This window comes from Loxodonta africana, chromosome 16 (genome assembly GCF_030014295.1).
Source record: "Loxodonta africana isolate mLoxAfr1 chromosome 16, mLoxAfr1.hap2, whole genome shotgun sequence".
NCBI classification, from domain to species: domain Eukaryota; kingdom Metazoa; phylum Chordata; class Mammalia; order Proboscidea; family Elephantidae; genus Loxodonta; species Loxodonta africana.
In genome coordinates this window covers 83497706-83518353 of record NC_087357.1, presented here as the reverse complement: position 1 = coordinate 83518353, position 20648 = coordinate 83497706, and the positions used below count along the sequence as shown (strand labels likewise).

General features: G+C 47.0%; 1 protein-coding gene across 11 annotated transcripts in view; it reads left to right on the top strand.

The window, feature by feature from the left end:
- The window catches only part of WDFY4 (WDFY family member 4), a 415213-nt gene that overhangs the window by 295026 nt on the left and 99539 nt on the right, over nt 1–20648 (top strand). For 10 of the 11 annotated variants that reach the window (XM_064269860.1, XM_064269858.1, XM_064269857.1 and 7 more), the window contains 3 exons: nt 8990–9138; nt 17696–17816; nt 20159–20244. In XM_064269860.1, coding sequence (XP_064125930.1) covers nt 8990–9138; nt 17696–17816; nt 20159–20244 — 356 coding nt within the window. Of the gene's footprint in view, nt 1–8989; nt 9139–17695; nt 17817–20158; nt 20245–20648 lie in introns of those variants that run through there. The other variant, XR_010318150.1, reaches the window with a different exon arrangement.

The window sequence follows — 20648 nt, the reverse complement described above, 5'->3', positions numbered from 1 at the left end:
TCAAGACGTTGTGCTTCTTTGTCTTCTTAACTCCTAACCTCAGTCTTGGAGTCACGTCTTTGGGAACCGTTCTCTGATGCCACCTCTGCCCCCTCTCCTGCCCCAGCCTGCTCAGACCCCTCCTCTGTGCCCCTCCCCAGTCTCCCCTATTAAACTGTGGGCACCCTGAAGACAAAGCCATGTGTTGCCTATCTTTGTGCCAAACATAGCGTAGGGCACACAGTAAACACTCAGTACCTAGTTGTTAATGAGTGAAGGAACGCACAAAGGATGAGGGAGTTACGAACAATGTGCGCGGGGCACACAGTACACACTCGGCACCTAGTTGTTAATGAGTGAAGGAATGCACAAAGGATGAGGGAGTTACGAACAATGTGCGTGGGGCACACAGTACACACTCGGCGCCTAGTTGTTAATGAGGGAAGGAACGCACAAAGGATGAGGGAGTTACGAACAATGTGAGTGGGGCACACAGTACACACTCGGCACCTAGTTGTTAATGAGTGAAGGAACGCACAAAGGATGAGGGAGTTAGGAACAATGTGCGTGGGGCACACAGTAAACACTCAGTACCTAGTTGTTAATGAGTGAAGGAACGCACAAAGGATGAGGGAGTTACGAACAATGTGCGTGGGGCACACAGTACACACTCGGCACCTAGTTGTTAATGAGTGAAGGAACGCACAAAGGATGAGGGAGTTACGAACAATGTGCGTGGGGCACACAGTACACACTCGGCACCTAGTTGTTAATGAGTGAAGGAATGCACAAAGGATGAGGGAGTTACGAACAATGTGCGTGGGGCACACAGTACACACTCGGCACCTAGTTGTTAATGAGTGAAGGAACGCACAAAGGATGAGGGAGTTATGAACAATGTGCGTGGGGCACACAGTACACACTCGGCACCTAGTTGTTAATGAGTGAAGGAACACACAAAGGATGAGGGAGTTATGAACATTGTGCGTGGGGCACACAGTAAACACTCAGTACCTAGTTGTTAATGAGTGAAGGAACGCACAAAGGATGAGGGAGTTATGAACAATGTGCATGGGGCACACAGTACACACTCAGCACCTAGTTAATGAGTGAAGGAACGCACAAAGGATGAGGGAGTTATGAACAATGTGCGTGGGGCACACAGTACACACTCAGCACCTAGTTGTTAATGAGTGAAGGAACGCACAAAGGATGAGGGAGTTATGAACAATGTGTGTAGGGCACACAGTACACACTCAGCACCTAGTTGTTAATGAGTGAAGGAACGCACAAAGGATGAGGGAGTTATGAACAATGTGTGTAGGGCACACAGTACACACTCAGCACCTAGTTGTTAATGAGTGAAGGAACGCACAAAGGATGAGGGAGTTATGAACAATGTGCGTGGGGCACACAGTAAACACTCAGCATCTAGTTGTTAATGAGTGAAGGAACGCGCAAAGGGTGAGGGAGTTATGAACAATGGAACCTCATCTTTCGTAGCCTAGGTGGCATGCATGGGTCAAGTTTGTCAAAGTATGGTCTTCAGATTACCTGCCTCAGGATCACTCAGGGCCTCACTCTGCACCTACTCTGAGGATGTAGCCTGGGCATCTGCATTTTAACAAGCTGCCCAGATGATTGTGATACATACTAACCTTTATGAATAAATGCCCCAGATGATTGTGATACATACTAACCTTTATGAATAAATGCCTTACAATATCCAGAGCCCCCGGGCAAGAAGAAACTTGCTCCAGTTTCCATCAGTAGCCATCGAGCAAATCCTTAGTGAGCACACTGCTTTGAACAATCTTCGGACTTGCAATACATTTAACATTCTGCTGATGCCACTAAACAAGATCAAAGCTACTGCCCTTTCCACCTGGTCTCCGAATCTGGAGAAAGGCTCGGAGCTCAGCTTTTTGCAGGCCCACTTGTGGAAGTGGCACAGGTGGGCAGGCAGGGGGCATCCCTGCTCCTTGTCTCCACCTGGAAGGATGTGCTGACAGAATGAAACGCACACAGTATCTTCATTTTGGTATTTGTTCTTGTCTCATTATTACATTTTTTTTGATTACTAATGTGACTGAGGACTCCATCTAAAAGTGATCACAGAAAAAAAAAAAAAAAACAGATGCCAGAGTTCACGGCTATAGGTCTGTTGCTGTTGTATGCCATCAAGTTGGTTCTGACTCATAGGGACCCTATATGACAGGGTAGAACTGCCCCATAAGGTTTACTAGGCTGTAATTTTTAGGGGAACAGATCATCTGTGGAGCTGCTAGATTCAAACAATCGACCTTTCACTTAGCAGCCAAGCACTTACCATTGCACCACCAGGGTTCCTTACAGATAAGAGGTAGCCAACATACATGTGACTTAAATAGCCTCTCCTCATTTTGATACTTAATTTTTTTTCTCAGCAGATTGTACTCTTTTCAAAAACGAGGATACTTATTCCATATGCCAATACTAGTAAAAGTGTATTGATAGGCAAGCAAAAGTTGTAAGAAAGGGGAGATGTGAGATATCTGAGCAGGGCTAAAGTGTTTTTTATAGCAGATTCACTCCCAGCCTGGTCCCCTGCTGCCTTTTACACGAAGGTAAGAGAATGCTCACATTAGCTGTTACTGGGTCTTCATAAACTCCTCTGGACCTCGGTCTTCCCATCTATAAAATCAGGGTATGGCATTAAATTGCGGACTACTGATGCCAGAAAGGACTTCAGAGAGCCCCTGACAGGTGCAGACCCTGAGGCCTTCTAAGAGAGCGTTCAGGCATGTGCTGCCCTGGAATGTCGGAATGGAGGGTTCTCCCATAACTCCCGGTCCAGCTTTTGTAGATCTCCCGACAACTTGTTCGTCTTCATGCACAGAACCAGGTTTGACCACATACTGAGTTACCCACCCACCGGCCAGGAGTGACAACATGTCAGCTAGCCCATCTTCAACGAAGATCCACCCTTTTTCAGTGATCAGTGGAATCATGGCATGAGAGATTTCTTAATCATGAATAAACTTGGGGATGGAGCCAATGAACAATGAGGAAATGACCTATTACCAGCTCTTAAATGGAAGAGCTGGCAATAGCTCATTTGGGTTCTCAAGATTTTAAAATGCCGTTTCTGTCCTAGCAGAATCAATTTTTTTAGCTATTAACCCAGTTCTCAGCAGACATTTTTCTTGTGGTTTGGATTATTCTGGTTGTTGCTTAAGTCTTCACAAAGGAAAGCATCAGGAGAACATGTGATTGTGCTCTGAGAGGCTCTGCAGGTCCCACGGATCTTGGGCGGATACTGGGGGGAGAGTGTGGCATTACCGGAGGGAGAGGCCTTGCAGGTACAGAGACCAGGGCTGGGCTGTGGCTCCACATCTCACTCTGTGAACTGGAGGAAGCTTCGTGCCCCCCTGAGTCTCATCTGTACAAAGGGCACAACAGAGGTGAAGTTTAAACAGCCCGCCATGGCCCACTTACCAGTGCTGGTGGGGTAGTAACCTGGTGCCACCTTGCTGGAGGGCAGTCTGGGTGTTGCTATCAAAATTTGACATACCTACACCCTTTGGCTTGTAATTTTACTACTAGAAATTTATCCTACAGGCTCACCTGTGTGTTCAGAATGACACGTACAAGAATGGTCATTGGAGCATTGCTTGCAACGTCAAAGCATTTCAAAGCAACCTGGATCAATAGATTGGTCGAATACATTGCAGTATGTCCATGCAAGGGAATAGTCTGCAACTATTCCTAAGAATGAGGCAACTCCCTAAGAAGTGATTTGGAATGCTCTCCAAGATAGGTTGTTAAAGGAAAAAAAAACTAGATGCAGATCAGAAGTATATAAACATACCATTTGTGCAAAGAAAGAAAAGAATATGTATAAGATATGCTTACGTGTTCATAGAATCTCTTTGTAAGAATATACAATAAACTGGTAGTGGTGGGGAAGGGTAGGAGGGAAAACGGGAGATGCCACAGGGTAGGCATTTATCCACCATCATTTCCTGTTTTTCCCTTCTCATCTTTCCATGGTCTGCCTAGTGGAAGTTTCTATCAGTCCTATCTCGTTCAGATACACTCACTTTTCTCTCTCAGTCACCCCATTCCAAGCCACCATATTCCTCCACTGAGCCATCGAGATAGCCACAGGACTCCTTCCACTTTTGGACTTTTCCAATCTATTCTCCACCCAGCAGCCAGTGTGACCTTTTAAAAACAAGACCCCTCACCCTGTGGCTTTCTGTTGAAACCAGAATAAAACCCAGTGGCCTAACTGAGGCGTGTAAGACCCCATACAATCTGAGAAATCCTACGTTTCAGCCTCATCTCTGCAATACTGACCTCTTCTGTTTCACAAATATGCCCTTCCTGCTCTTAGCCTCTGCATTGTGCATTCCCTTTCCCTAGAATATTCTTTTCTCAGCTTTTCTGTGGCTGCCACGTTTCTATTCCTCAAGTCTCAGGACCTATGTAAAATAGGGCCATCTCCATGTTTCTCTGCCTTCTCGTTGTTGTTGTTGTTTGTTGTACAGTCAGCTCCAATTCTTGGCTACCCCTTGTATAACAAAACAAAATGCTGCCCAGTCCTGCACGATCTTCATGATCATTGGTATACTGGAGTTCATTGTTGCCCTCCAACTAGGGGACTCATCTTCCAGCACTATATTGGACAATATTCTGTTGTGATCCATAGGGTTTTCATTGGCTAATTCTTGGAAATAGATCACCAGGCCTTTCTTCCTAGCCTGTCTTAGTCTGGAAGCTCTGAAGAAACCTGTCTACCATGGGTGAAGCTGCTGATATATGAAATACCAATGGCATAGCTTCCAGCATCATTGCAATATGCAAGCTATCACCGTATGACAAACTGACAGATGGGTGGCAGGCCTCCTCATTATCAGCCTGCAAGTGTGGAGCCAACTCGGCACCATAGATGCCCTATGCATAGATGCACTATGCTGTCTGCAGCAAAGACCCCAAAAATTAAGTAAATCAGATATAAACATTAATCCTGGAATCCTAAGCATCAAATGAAGGAATAAAAATCTCGATCAAACACTGAATGGAAGAAGAAACTGATGGAAAACAGAGAATGAGAAGAGATATGGAGTGGAGGTTCCCTGCTAACTAACACGGCACAGTGTCACCATTTTGGAACACAGTCAGCAAGGACCCTAGGCAGGGAGTACGGGAAGGCAACTTCATGGAGTTTCCAACAGGAGACAGGACCTGGCAACCAGAGAAACATACTTTCCTGTCCTTCATCCTCCTGCCCCATATGCTGCCTCTGCGCCTTCCTGATGGCATGTAAGATGGCTCAGCTAAAGAGCCACAGGCTGGCTGTCACCAGGTCTGCCCTACTCCTACTGACTGGCTCCGACCGCACCATTTTTTTCTTACCTTTCTTCCTTTTCTTTCTCCCTCCTACCTAGCCATGTATGCCACTTCTACCTCTTCCCACTGGGCCACATCATATTGCCTTGGCTAGAGAGCCAGCGGCCGGTCACTGCCCTGGGCCTGCCTTATCCCCACCTGCTGGCTCCCGCTATGCCATCTTTTTTTTTTCCCCTTTCTTCCTTTTCTTTCTCCCTCCCACCTAGCCCCATATACCACCTTCCCCGCTTCCTGCTGAACCATGCCATACCACCACAGCTAGAGAGCCACCAGCCCACTGCTACCCAGGTCTGCCCCGCCACCATTTGCCAGCTTCTGCCATGCTGCTATTTTTTTTTTTTTTTTTTTGCTTATTTTTCTTTCTCTTCTTTCTCCCTCCCACCTAGCCCTGTATGTCACCTCCCTCCCTTCCAACCGGCCCTCAGGTCTGCCCTGCCCCCATTCGCTGGTTTTTAAATTTTATTATATTTTTTAGTTTAATTTTCTTTTTCTTTCTTTTCTTTCTCTCTCTACCTAGTCCCATACACTACCTACCCTTCCTTCTCCCAGACTCCATACCCGTGCTGAGGCTAGACAGCCACTGGCCTGCTGCTGCCCTGGATCTGCCCCACCCAACCAAGCAATTCCCACTGTGTCACAATTTTTTTCTCTTTATTTTCTTTCTCCCTCTCACCTAGCCCTCCCCTGCTCCTGCCACCTCCCCATCTTCTCACCAGACCCTGCTACACCATTGTGGGTGGAGAGCCACCAGTGCACCAGCTGACCAGTGCCCTCCGTCTGCCCTGTCCACACTTGTAGCCCTTTCCATGCTGCTAGTTTTTCTTTTCTTTCTTTTCCTTCTCCTTCCCACCCAGCCCAGTACATCATCTCCCCTCCCTTCCCACCTGACCCTGGGTCTGCCCACCCCCACTGGTTGGCCCTTACCATGTCGCCGTTTTTTCTCCTTTTTTCTTTTCTCTTTCTTCCTCCTACCTAGCCCCATATGCCACTTCCCCTTCCCTCTGGCCACCACCATGCTGCTACAGCTAAAGCGTCCCTGGCACTCAAGCTCTTCTGCCACATTGGTCCCACACTGCCCCTCACCTCCTGCCACTCAACCAATTGCTGATCAGTGGGAGGCAAGCCTCTACCATTCCCCCTTTTACTCCCCTGCCTATCTGGTGAAGAGTTGTGACTGCTCCCACACTGCTGGACCAACATCAAGAGGCAGACAGCACCTGCCCAGTCTGCCCTCAGCCACCTTGCCAAACTAGTGTACAGGTAAGCGGGTTCGCCCTGCCTGCTGCTGCCTTGCCCGCCTGGACAAGGTAGTGAGAGCTATCCTGCCCACAGATGAGCAAGTGGCAGAGGATGGCTGGCACACTCACTCTGATATACCAAAACAAAATAAAAAAGCAGGATGAAACAAATGAGCATACAATCAATCAATAAAATAATACCTAAATGTCTCAGAGACAGCAGGCAATATCAGAACATAAAAAATCTGGATAAGATGGCTCCAGCAAATGATCAAAATAAAGAACCAGATGATATGCTGGTAGAAGAAAGGACAGCAGAACTACCTGATATACAATTCAAAAGACTAATACTTAAAGCTCTCCAAGAGATTAGGAAAGAGGTCAAGAAAAACACACATAAAACCAAGGAAAAGTAATCAAAGTCATGGAAAACACATACAAAACCAATGAAAATGTAGCCAAAATCAAGGAAAACAGACAAAGCAATAGAAGAATTCAGGAAAAAAAATACAAAAACAAAACATCGGTTTGCTTTTTTTCTCTCAGCATGTATCATGATTTGCAGTTAATTAATTGGTTGATATATGTGTCTCTTACCCACCTCCCCACACAGGATTTTCAGCTCCATTAGGGCAAGGTTTTGTTTATCTTGTCCACTCTGTGCGCAGTGCCTCCCACAGGACCCGGATGCAGTAGGTGCTGAATTCATAATTAACAAATTCACTATCAGGATGAATGAATGAAATTGGAAATGAGTCCATGTTGCACTCTGTGGCTCCCAGGATAATGTGAGGGCCAGCTCCTCTGGAAAAAGTGGAGGAAGGCGAGGTCCAGGAGATCCAGCTACATGTAGCAGGTGTGGTTACAGGAACCGAGACTCTTGACTCATCCTCACTTAGGATCAACAGCTTGGTCCTGACTGGTCCTAAACCGTAGTGGGTAATGCTTATCGTGAAACAAAACCCTTGGTGAATCTTTGCTTCTGGCTTTAGGACTGGCTTTAACTCATCCCATTTGACTCAGGAGTTGCGTAAGTAGTGTTGAGGGCTAGTTTTCCAGGTTTCGCCTCATCCTTGCTTAAAGTGAGCAGGGAGCTTAGATCCAGTTCCAGGCTCTGCCTCTTATTAGAAGTGGTTGATCTTTGGTGAGATTCTTACCTCCCCAGACCTGATTTTTTTTTTTTTTTTTTCTCCATCTCTAAATTAGAGTAGTAAAACTTAACCTCACCCAACTGTAAGGGTTATATTGGTTAACATGTGTCAAGTGTTTATAGCTGTCATAAAGTAGCAGTCAAAAAAAAAAATCTTTCTTTTGTGTAACTGAGATTAGCACAGAATTTCCCAGAGAAGATGTTGGCCCTGGCTTCACCTGTGGTCCTTCCTGATCCATTCTTCTATTTTCTAGAATTCATCTATTCACACATTCATTCCTTCAGAGATTTCTTCAGCAAGCACCAACTTAGTCCTTGCTACATGCAGTACTCTAGGCCAAGGTCATCAGCCAAGACGTTGTCAACGTCAGGTTCCCAGGAAACCCGTTCTGAGTCAGACATGTGCATGTAGGGTATTTATTCAGCATCCACCAATGTGAGGGAGTGAGGGAAGCAAGACTGGGTAGCTGGGAGAGTGGAACCACAATGCAGTCGCAGCAAAGGGAGCTGTAGCACTGGATGGTCCTCCAGAGTTGTCCTGAGCTGAGGCAAGAGGGCAGGCTTTCATATTCCACATTGACAAATTGTTGGACACATACTGGTCAGCTGGGAAGGGGGTGTGAGTACTTGGGCCAGGTACTCTCTTCAGTGGAGGTGATTCTGGAAAACTGCCTGCATTTCCAGCAGCTGAGTGAATGCAGGTGTCAATCCATAGGGTGGGATTGGACAGAGCACTATATATCCTCCACACACTCCTCAGATTACCCTTGGGCTTGCAGAAGCAGCTGTTCCTGTCTTACGCTTGTGGTTTAGGCAGACATGGGTTCTAGTCCCAGTCCAGCCACTTACCAGCTGGTCCCTGGACAAGTGCCTCTACCTCTGAAACTGAGGGGTCCCTTGTACCTTGTCAACTTTCCTCACTGTTGACTGTGGAACACTTTGCGTGGTTGTGGAGGGGCTTAAAGATAGAGGAAGAATGATAGCTTGCTTAATACAACAGAAAACATTGAACCCCACACACACTGGTGGGGTGGGTGCTGTTGGGTAGATTAAATAATTACACAAGGTGCTGTGTGTCACAGTGGCAGCTGTGATGCTCTTAGAAAGCCATGCTGTTACTCTTGCGATTCTTACTACAACATCCAAGTGGCAGTGAGTGGCCCAGGTGCTGCTTCTTCCTGGGCATGGGTTGCGTAAGTGGCCTGACTCTGGTGCTCTCTCCTCCTAGGTGTCACTGAAGTACTCCCTGGTGATCGTGCAAGGGCACTTGGTCTCGGAAGGGGTCCTTCTCTTTGGCCACCAGCACTTCTACATCTGCGAGAATTTCACGCTGTCTCCTGTGGGTGACGTCTTCTGCACCCGCCACTGCTTGTCCAAGTGAGTCCTCTTTTCTCTCAGAAGATTCTTCCCTGAGCCCACACTTCCTTCCCAGCTACTCCGGTTCTTACCTCTCCTGGCCTTAGGCTTAGGTGTGAGCTTGAGATGGACCGTGAGATAAAGCAGAAGAAACTTAAGGTCTGGACATCTCTAATTGTGATCCCCAAAGCTAAAATCTGGGATGGTTGACAATTGGGCAGCTCCTCAGACCTCTCCTGACATGAAATGGGGTCTTTCCTTAGGGCATTTAGGTACTTGAATCCAGGTGCCTGCACTTATTCAACAATGTGTTGATTGCTCATTTTACTAAGACAACAGGCACTGCCCCTCTACTCTGGGGCACGCTAGTCCAACTGGCAGTGCAAACAGGGTCTTTTAGAAAGAGTTTGGAGCAGACTATCACCATGGGCAAGGTATGTGTTACAGGGGGGTTCCTCAGGGTTCACTGGAGAGGTGACTGTGGCCGATGGTGAGGAAGGGCTACTTGAGGAGGGGGCTAAGGTCAGGTCTTAAAGGATGGGTGAGGTTTGGGTAGAAATTTGAAGAGTCGTTTTTACATCCACCACTGCCAGTGGCCATCGGCAGGAAATTCAAAGTTTCATCTTTCAGATCAAGCATGTTCAGTCTCTTTGGGTTCAGTCAGAGCTTATTGATCAGGTGAATTGTGTTTTCAAGGTACGTCCATTCAAAATCAAATTGACCATCTTTTCACTTTTGCTAGAAGTCCAGTTGCCAGGTTGTATATTTTTACTTTTTCACTGCATATGAAGACATCTGATTGAAGATGCCTTTATCCAGAGGCGGACCTTGCCATTTCTGGTTAGCCAAGGTTCAAATGATGACAAGATGGCCTCCTAGCCCAGTGGCTGTCCTGCTGGCTTCTGTCAGAATCCCTGCAGGGCAGTGACATCACTAGTGCAGACACTGTGAGAGGGAGTGACACCAAACGACTGTCTATAAAATTTTTGTGCAGTGTTTCAGCAGAAATTTATTATTTTTTATAAAATATTCCTGTAGTTAGTTATAATAACAAAAACATTTTTCAGAAGCCCAGATAATGTGTATCAATATACCTATAAGGCTAAAATTCAATGCTAATTTACCTTTTGAACCTTCTAATGCGCTCAGGTCAGAGTTGTCATTATTATCCAATTACTATGATGCTTCAAATCAAGTGGTTTCATCTTTGTGCTATCAGCACGTGCTGTTGTTTTTGTTAGTGCCGTTGCTTTTTTTATTTTCATTTTATTGTGCTTTAGGCAAATTAGTTTCTCATTCAAAAATTTATACACAAATTGTTTTGTGACATTGTTTGCAGTCCTCACAAAATGTGTCAGCACTGTCCCTTTTCCACCCTGAGTTTCCCGTGTCCATTTCTCCAGATTTCCTATTACTTCCTAGCCTTCTTATCTTTGCTTTTGGGCAGGTGTTGCCCTGTTGGTCTCGTATACTTGATTGAACTAAGAAGCATGTTCCTTATGTGTGTTATTGTTTGTTTTGTAGACTTGTCTAATCTTTGGCTGGAAGGTGGACTTTGGAAGTGGCTTCAGTTCTGAGTTAGCAGGGTGTCAGGGGGCATACTCTTGGGGGTTCCTCCAGTCTCTGTCAGACCCGTAAGTTTGGTCTTTTTGTGAATTTGAATTTTTTCTACATTTTTCTCCTTCTCTGTCCAGGACCCTTTATTGTGATCCCTCTCAGAGAGGTCAGTAGTGGTAGCTGGACCATCTCGTTCTTCTGGGTCAGGCTGGTGGAAGCTGCGGTTCATGTTGTGGATTCGTCCTTTGGGCTAATAGTTTCCTTGTATCTTTGGTTTTCTTCCTTCTCCTTTGCTCCAGACAGGACGGGACCAGTAGAGGTGTCTTAGATGGTCACTCGCAAGCTTTTAAGACCCCAGATGCTACTCACCAAAGTAGGATGCAGAACGTTTTCTTTATGAACTATCTTATGCACTGCTCGTGTTTTAATAATTGCTGATTTTTGCAAACTTTCTGGTGTTTTACCTACAATTTTGTGGTAATTAGCCTGGGGGGGCAGGCGGTGACTCCATGAGTTACTGCGCTGGGTGCTGGAGGGCTTGTTTAAACACATATTTTTGGGCCCTACCACCCTCATTTCTAATTCAGTAGGTCTAGGTTGAGGCCTGAGACTTTAGTAAGTTCCTAGCTGTGGCTGGGAGCCCTGGTGGTGCAGTAGTTGTGAGCTCGGCTGCTAACCAAAGGGTCAGCAATTTGAATCCACCTGCTGCTCCTTGGAAATCTTATGGGGCAGCTCTACTCTGTCCTAGAGTGTCACTATGAGTCAGAATCAACTCGGTGGCAGTGGGTTGGCAGGTTGGTTACTGATGCTAAAGCTACTGGTCCAGCCATACTTTGAGAACCACTGTTTTAGACCCTTGAGAGAAGAACCAAAGTCTTACCTGCTAATAACTAAGAATTTCAGCTCCCAATTGTCATGTCATTTCCAACCTACGTCAGGAAGCAAGAGTTGAAGGAGTGTGGGGAAATGGATGTCAGACCAGACTTCTTTGATTTAGATTTGTTTTAGAATGCTGGGCATTTTCCTTTCTGCTAATTTCCATCTTTTGTTCATACTGAACATCCACCGATTGCTGTGTGTCTTCTGTGCTTTTCCAAGGCAGGATGATCATAATTAATACTTGGCAAGCACACCCCATCTTGTTGCTCATGCTTTATTGATACTCATCAGTATGGACAACGTGTCTGCAGACTTGCCTTTCAGAGTGAGGATGAAAGCTTTCTACTGCACCTGTGTGCGTGGCTTGCCCGTGTGATGACTTGCATGATCTGTTGCTTCCCTCTTCACCTCTGGTTTATATTGAGTTAGTGTTAGATAGCATCCTATTGATTAGGTACATTGCATTTATGAGGTACATCTAATCATGACCAAAGTGACCGTATCTGCACTTCCATAAAGGCCAGTTGTCAGATTGCCAGTACTCTGTACTCCCTTGATTTGTAATGACAAAGGGGACTTCCTGTCTGGAAGTGTACTTTTCTAGAGTGCAAGTACAGGGGCATAGTAAGAAATAAATGACTACCCTGGAGTATCACTTGGGAATTGCGTAGGTAATTTTAGTCACCATGCCTCAAAGAAGGGTTTGTTAACCAGATAGTGCTTTCTTTCCTGGGCCTTGTCTCATGCCCTAAGAAACTGCTGGCTCTCATGTGGTTCTCAAAGACGGTCTATTAGATCATGTCAGATCAATGGGGCATACGTCTTATTTTGACCATGGAGACTAAGGCAGATACATAAATAAGCCTGTTAAAAATAAAGCTAAGTCAGCCCTGAAATCGTTCTCTAAAAGACTGCCATCAAACTGAGTACAGTTGAGCATTAGACCTTGAAAGAAGCTCTCTGATGTACCATAAAAATATCCCAATTAAAACTCAGGAAAGATCCAACTACTCCACTGGTGATTGGATCTGTGTACTTTGGAACTTTGCTGAGAAACTAAGAAGCTTCCAAGTAGGTTAGATTTTGCTCGTAGTGGGACCTCTTCTTGGCTGACTAGGGGGCTGGTTGTGGCAGTCAAGCTCACAGGTAGAGCATTTGATTCCCTTGTTGGGACTCAAACCATTCCCCTGGCTCTTCAAGAGACAACTTTTAATCAGATTATTTCCTCCAAATCAGTCAGCAGTTTTAAGCCATTGTTTCTCTGTTTAATTCAACTCAGTAAATATTTATTGAAGGTCTATCTTTTGCCAGGCACTGTGCTAGACTTCATAGATGCAAAGAGATGAATCAGATGTGGGCTGAGTCTGGTAAAGAGTTTATGATCACGTGAATGATTCCAGATATAAATTCTGGCAATAATTGGATAAATTACTTCAAATGTGAGGCGTATCAAAGTACATTTTATTCTGAAATCTACTTCTAACATCAAAGAGCATGTCAGCCAATATCACAATTATAATTTAATACACCGTGATTTCCCTAGTTTAGAATACTGAAAGTTATACTATGACAACCTTGGACAATTTGTGTATATTATGATAGCTGTCATGCAAAAGAACTGTGAACACATGCAATGAACTATGGCAACAGCTCAACCTAAAGAAGAGCATGAATCAGCTACCCCCTTCTACCTATTAATCTTGGAGATCTGAATTCAGATTTGTTGCTGAATTAAAACCAAAGGATATATAACCAAAACAAAACCAAATCCATTGCTGTTGAGTCCATTTGAACTCATAGCAATCCTATAGGACAGAATAGAACTGCCCCATAGGGGTTCCAAGGGTATAAATCTCTATGGAAGTGAACTGCTACTCTTCCTTCCACAGAACAGTTGCTGGATTTGAACCACCAGCCATGTAAGATGTAGTGTTGGCAAAGAGAACAACACTGTGTGAAAGTGACAGTTGTGTGAATAATGCTGCATAAGACAGAACCCCAATTTGGATTTATATCAGTGAATAATGTTGTATATAATTGGCCTTTCTGAGGATTGGGGCCTGCCTAATGATTCTCGCCCTATATGTTTACTCAATCCCTAATGGGTGGGCAAGAGCACAGAGTAGAAAAATGACAGTTTTCCATCTTAAAACACCTTACTATTTTCCAGAGCATTCTCCTTCATGCTATCAGTGTTACAGAATCCTAGCTAGGAAGCCTCTCAGCCTCAGGGGAGAAAAGATATTGTCACTGAAACAGCTTGGGTTTTAAAGTCAGAAGGCCTGGATTTGAATGCTAGTTCCACCTTTTAATAACCATATGACCTTGGAAAAGTCACTTCTCTCTGGGTTGCAGTTTCCACAATTATAGAGATAGATATATGGATGGATGGACGGACAGACGGATGGGTGGGTGGATGGATGGATGGATGGATGGATGGATGGATGGATGGATGGATGGATGGATGGGAAGGTGAATGGTGGAGGGAGGGAGGGAAGGATGGCTAGAGAGAGAGAGAGAGAGATGATAGATAGATAGATAGATAGATAGATAGATAGATAGATAGATAGATAGATAGGTAGGTAGGTAGGTAGGTAGATAGATAGATAGATAGATAGATAGATAGATAGATAGATAGATAGATAGATAGATAGATAGATAGATAGATAGATAGACAGATAGATAGATAGATAGATGGTAAGTAGATAGATGATGGATGGGTGGGTGGATGGATGGATGGATGGATGGACGGACGGACGGACGGACGGACGGACGGACGGATGGATGGATGGATGGATGGATGGATGATGCCATGTTGACTTTGACTCATGGTGACCTTATGAACAGCAGAACAAAACATCACCTGGTCTTGAGTCATCTTCATGATCACCGACATGTTCAAGTCCATTGTTGTAGCTACGATGTCAATTCATCTCACCAAGGGTCTCCTTCACCATCGTTGGCCCTCTACTTTACCAAACATGATGTCTTCCCCTAGCAACTGATCCCTCCTGATGACATGTCCAAAGCAAACAAGTTGGACAGTGTTCTGTTGTGGTCTGTAAGGTTTTTATTGGCTAATTTTTGAAAGTAGATTGTCAGGTCTTTCTTACTAGTCTGTCTTAGTTTGAACACTATGCTGATCCTGGGTGATCCTTCTGGTACTGAAAATACCAGTGTCATAACTTCCAGCATCATAGCAACACATAAGCCACCACAGTATGACAAACAGATAGGTGGTGGTTCCTCATTTATAACATTGGGGATAATAATAACACATGCTCGTTGGAAACATGTACAGAGGTCAGGGGAAGATGTGGAGAGCAAAGGGCCATGAGCAAAAGTCTGCCCCGGAAAGCTCCCTTACAGCCTACTGGAGAGAGAAATCAGCTGACTGTGTAGCTGAGCATGGACCACAAGCTCGCAAAGGAGTCACTGGTGTCACTGCCTCCTGGACCTTGACTTGGGATGTTGTTTGATCTAAACCAAGAACAGTAACTAGAATTATCACCATCCCATAGGGAGCCAGAGTAGTTCAGGGGAAGTTCATTTTAGACTCAGAAAGACACGTTAGTGTTGGAAAAAGGGCCTCCAACAGGAACGTGTTTGAATTAAGGCGTCCAGGCAGAGATATCCAGAACCAAAGTCACACTTTGTATTTGTTCAATCCTACAACGAAGTGGCTTTGGTAACCCAGAGCTGGGGGCCTGAGAGGGTTGTTCTGGAAAGGGCAAGAAGGGCTGTGAAGGGCCTGAGTCCACATCCTTGAAGTCACTGTGTAGGGGGTGAGTCCCTCAGGTACATTTCCTTCTGCGCAGCCTTGACCATCCTGCTTAGTCCAGGCTCTCAGCACTACAGTGCTGGGCCACCCCCACTCACTCACTGATGGGAGAAGTCCTCCTGGTCTGAGTGATGCTGATCTCTTGGCCTGTCCCAGAAGTGTGGCATGGAGCCCTATGGATTCCCTGTGGGCTGGGCAGGAGGACTGCACTCTGAGCTGGGGTGGGGAGGAGGGGAAGCACAATCTCACCACCCATTCCCTGGCACCTTAGGGCAGAGCTCTCTCTGCTCTTGGCTCACTGGGTCTGTGGCGGACAGGCAGGAGGGCTAGGGTGCTTGGTTGGGAAGCCCTTCATTAAAAGGGCTGTTATCAGAAATTTTGTGGCAGTGCACATAATTGACAATCACTTCTTAACCCAGACATTCAGAAATGCAGCTATCACTGAACTCAATTTTATTCCTCAAGCCCCCATTGATGGTGAAAAACTTCATCTTACTATTCAAGGCATTTCAGTTCCTCACTGTGTATAAACTGCTCTCTTTTGGATAAATGTTTAGTTGTATTTATGATTCTTCCTTTTGCCTCCTCTCCCCTTCTTCCCACGGGGGGTCATGCTGACACCTGGGTAACGGTGCCTGGCTGGCTGGGGCATCCTCAGTTCTTGCTGGTGTCTCCTACAATGTTGCTGACTCTGGGCATGAAGCTTTGTTGGGGTCACTGTCTTCCAGCCCTGCCGCACATCCCTTTGGGGGCTGGGGTCTCTGTCACTTTCTCCCGTGCTGTGCTGGCCACCGCCTTTGGCATGGCTGGTCTAGTCCCAGGCTCCATGCTGCCTAACACCATGATGTGTGGTGGGGCTTGTACGCTTGTCGTCTTTCTACACTATGTTCCAGGAGAGAAGCCCTTCTGGCCTGAAATTTCTTCAAACATACCTGGGGTTTCTGTTTCAGTTTTGACCCTTGGAGGAGGAAAGATACAGGGAGATCCCCTTAGACACCATCAGAAGCTGGGATCATGGTCTTCCCCTCTGACTCCCACCCTGCCTCCTGCAGGCCGTGCTCCGTTCCTGGGGCAGGATAGCCTCAGGGGTCACACACAGAGCTCTGCTCTTTAGCTTTTGCACGCTGTCTGTGGCCAAATGCTCCAAGCTTGCTTCTTGCTATTCAGTGCCTGTCTTTTGGAATGTTGAGATTACACCCGCACCCTTCTCTTACTCAAGCCTGCATCTTGCAAATAACGTGAGCTCTGGCTTTCAGACTCTTGTTTCTACTGTGTGATGAAGACATCTGTTTAGAATGCAGTGGGCTTCTTGGACCCAGGCTGGGTATTCCCAGACCATCTAGAAAGCTCTCAGGGCTGCCAAAAACGTGTAAGAAATGGGTCCAGAGTACAGAAGAGCCACATGGTTAGTACCAAGACGTCACCTTTCAACACCTGGGACACAAGCTCCACTCGCTGAAGAGGAGGGGCCATGTCACAAAGACTCCTGTGGTCTAGGCCTGGGGCTGGGCAGGCAAGGTCCCTCTCACTGTCCCTACAGCCTCTCTGGTGGTCTCTCTGCTTTTGTCTGCTCCTCTCCCTTTTTCTCACTTATGGTTTCAGATCCTTCCGTCTTTGGCTTGCTCCTGATCTTTGTGGTTATCTCAACTTCCCCCATTACATCAAAGATCTTACTGCACACCTTCACCACTGCCCTGGCATTTCTGTACTTCTGTACTTAGGAGGAAGGGGCTGATTTGTGCCAGTCCTTGTCATGGTCACGGGCTACACCTGACTCAGGTTACTTTTTCTGTCCTCTTGGCCCTGGGCAGGGGAGTGAGGTCTTTGACAATAAACAACACCACCTGGCAGAGGGACCAAGTTATGTGGGTGGGGCAGACATCCTGTGGCTCAGACTGCCCACTGCTGGCCTGGGATAGGCCACTCAGGACCCAGGCCTAAATCACCCTACTCTCAGGAAGGAGAGGAGATTGGACTCCTCCCAGGTTCTCTGACCTTGGTTTATGATCATGCCACCTCCTCCAGGAAGTCTTCCCTGACTACCACCACCATTGGAACCATTGAGGAAGCCTTCTCTCATTCACCCCTGTGATAGAAGCTGTGCTGTCACCTGTTGTCCCCTCCCCCAGAGAGGCTTGACATCCCACCCTACTCCTCGAGGGTGGGGTGGTTGTCTGTGTCTGTTGTGACCAGTGCCAAATCTGACATCAGCAGGTGCTGAGACAGGGGTTCTCTGAGAACAGAGTGGCTGGAACCCTGATGGGCAGTGACCAGAGGGCAGGGCGGCAGGGGAGAGGTCCATTAGACATCCTCTTTAATGGATGCTTGGATGCCCACACCCATGTCTTGGTTGCTTTCCAGCATCAGCGATCCGTTCATTTTCAACATGTGCAGCAAGGACAGGTCCTGTGACCATTATGCGTGCCAGTGCCACAGCTACTCGGACATCAGGGAGATTCGCCGGACACGCTTCCTTCTGCAGGTATGCCCATGGGACAGAGGGGCCAGCTGGTTCACAGGGCATGCTACCCCATGCCACTGAGGCCCCAGTCTCACTAAGGAGGGACCCGCCCTCATGGCAGCTTAGCACCTTTCCTGACCCAGAGCTCTGACTGTGGCTGCCCTCCTTCTCCACTCCGCTCCTGGGCTGCTGGGCTTCTCTTACTGTGTCCTTGAGGGTCCAGCCTCTTTGCCCTGTTTTCCCCTGAGTCACCACAGAGCCGCCGTGCAGACTTAAAGATACAGGGCAGGGCAGCTGCACTGTGTCATGAAGCTGACCACTGAGGTTGGAGTCCCAGCCTGTCCTGGTCTGAAAATTCCTGGCCCACCTGGCCACCCAGCTCTGCTCCAACTCTGTGATGCTGGGTGCCACCTGCCCTTCTCCCTACCCTTCTCACCCACCTGCAGGCTCCTGGTCATTTCTTAGGTCCCGTCTTGCCTTCATCAGCCCCGCTGCGGCAGAAACAAGGCTGTGTCTCTATCTCCCAAATAGGTGCCCAGGGACCTCCTTGGTTGGGGAGGAGGAGGGGCAAAGGTAGGCCCTGTCCGCAGGGTCTCTGCTCTTACAAGTCTTCCATTTGTAAGTCCCCTTCTGGGTCCTGAGTGCATTAGTCCATCAAGGGACCCTCGTGCAGGAGGCATTGTTATTATCCTTTGAAGTGGAAGCTTGGAGAGGCCCTTCAGAGCTGGTTCAGGAAGCATCCGCTGCCTTGTGCACAACGGCTCAGCAGGCGCTCTGGTGTCTGGGCATCTGGCCAGCCCTCTCCCTCCCTGCACCCTGCTTTTGACCAGGAAGTAGCTGGTTCTCACTCAGCCTAACCTTAGGGGCTTCTGTGCAAGGACAGTGAGTGTAACAGAGACGAACAGTGGAAGCCTCCTCCCCTGAGGGGTCTGGGTTGTGGGAATGAATCTGGGCTTAGGGGGCCGAACTTGTGGGCCCAAGCAGGGCTCTGGCACCTGGCATGCTTGAGCCCCCTCCAGCTTCAACTTCCCCTTCAGTAAACAGCTGACCATGACTTTTCTTTTCCCCCACTACATGTAGTACTTATCACATTTTTGGGGATATAGTACCAAACCTGTTGTCATCAGGTTGGTTCCTGGTGATCTGCTTCCATAAAGATTATAGCCAAGAAAACCCTTGTGTTCTACTCTGCACACATGGGGTTGCTACGCGTCAAAATCGACTGGACAACACCTAACAACAACCCCACATTGCTGCGGCAATGAAGCCACATTAAAATGGCTCATGAAAATAGACTCAGCAGAACGCCCTGTGCCTAGGAGGCTGTCTGGTTAGGTTGTTGCACCACCCTCCTAGGTCCCCTAGTGTTTCTGGTAAGGTGGCCCTCCTACTCAGGAGACCAAACCCCAACCGGGAAGTGAAGGCCTCTGAAAGTGTCACTGGGCACTTTCTCCCTGTCTTACTTACCGAGTGCTATGGTAGAATAATACACAGTAGGTGGCTTTAAAGAATAGAAATTTATCTCCTCACAGTCGTCGCTGAGTGCCATCGAGTCGATTCCGACTAACAGCGATCATATGGGACAGAGTAGAACCGCCCCACAGGGTTTCCAAGGCTGTCACCTTCCTGCAGCAGATTGATTGCCACAGCTTTCTCCTGAGGAGCGGCCGATGGGTTCGAACAGCTGACCCTTCAGTTAGCAGCGGAGCGTTTAACCACTGTGCCACCAGGGCACCACCAGAGGCTAGGAGTCCAAATTCAGGGAACGGCCTCCAGGGGAAGGTTATTCTTTGTTTCTTTCAGCTTCTACCCAATCTAGTAGTTGGCAATTATTGAAGTTGCTGGGCTTATAGACTCATCTGCCTCTGTTATTATATGGAGTGTCCCGTCCCCCCGCCCCCCCAACCCCATGTTCCTGTTTTCCCTTTTCATAAGAGACCCTTCAGAACGGATTAGGTTTAGAAAACACCTTACTCTGTGTGGACTCATTAGCATTACAAAAGAAAAAGCTCCATTCCCAAATAGGGTCAGGGTAACCTGGACAGGGGTTAGGATTTCAACCTAACTTTCTGTGGCCACATTTCAATCCCTGACAGTCCCCCTATCCAGTCCTCACTTGTCCTGGGAGGGATGCCGCAGCCACAGGAGCTAGTGAGGCCCTTCCACCCCGCTTCCTGCTGAAATGGCCAGCCGTCTACCCCCTTGGATTTTATACTCCTGTGGGATGGATAGGAAGGGCTGCCTGACACAGAAACCCAAATGACCCACCCCAGCTGCTCTGTCACCTGGGGCATTGCCATTCTAGGCACTGCAGAGTTCCCTCAAGGAACATCAGGAGGAATAAAAGGGGTTTCTCTTTGTAGGACATCTCCCTGGAAATCGTTTTCCAAAACGGATATTCCAAGTTTCTTGTCTTCCACAACAATGACCGGAGTAAGGCCTTCAAAAGGTAAGACCTGGGAAATTTTCCTTTCTTAGAAATTGGTTATGAACCGAGAGCAGAGGAACAAGGCTGCTAATATCTGTTCTCAGGAGAAATGCCCTTAACCTGCAGCAAGCGGTATTTAGGTTAAGCTTGAGGAAGAACTTCCTGACCCAGAGAGCTACTGAATCATGGAACAAAGTATAGAGAAAAGGTACAGAAGTTCCTTCTCTAAATCGTGGGAAGCAGACTCCATTTTCCTTGGTGTTGTTTAGGACCATAATGATTGAAGGGAGACAAAAAAATGCTCATACATAAAAGATTTGATAAACTGGATGTTCAATGGACCTTCCCGATTCTCCAAGTACATTTTTTTTTTTTTGGCTCAACCTTTCTTTTTGAACCCTGGTGCCTATTTTAGTTGTTCCAAT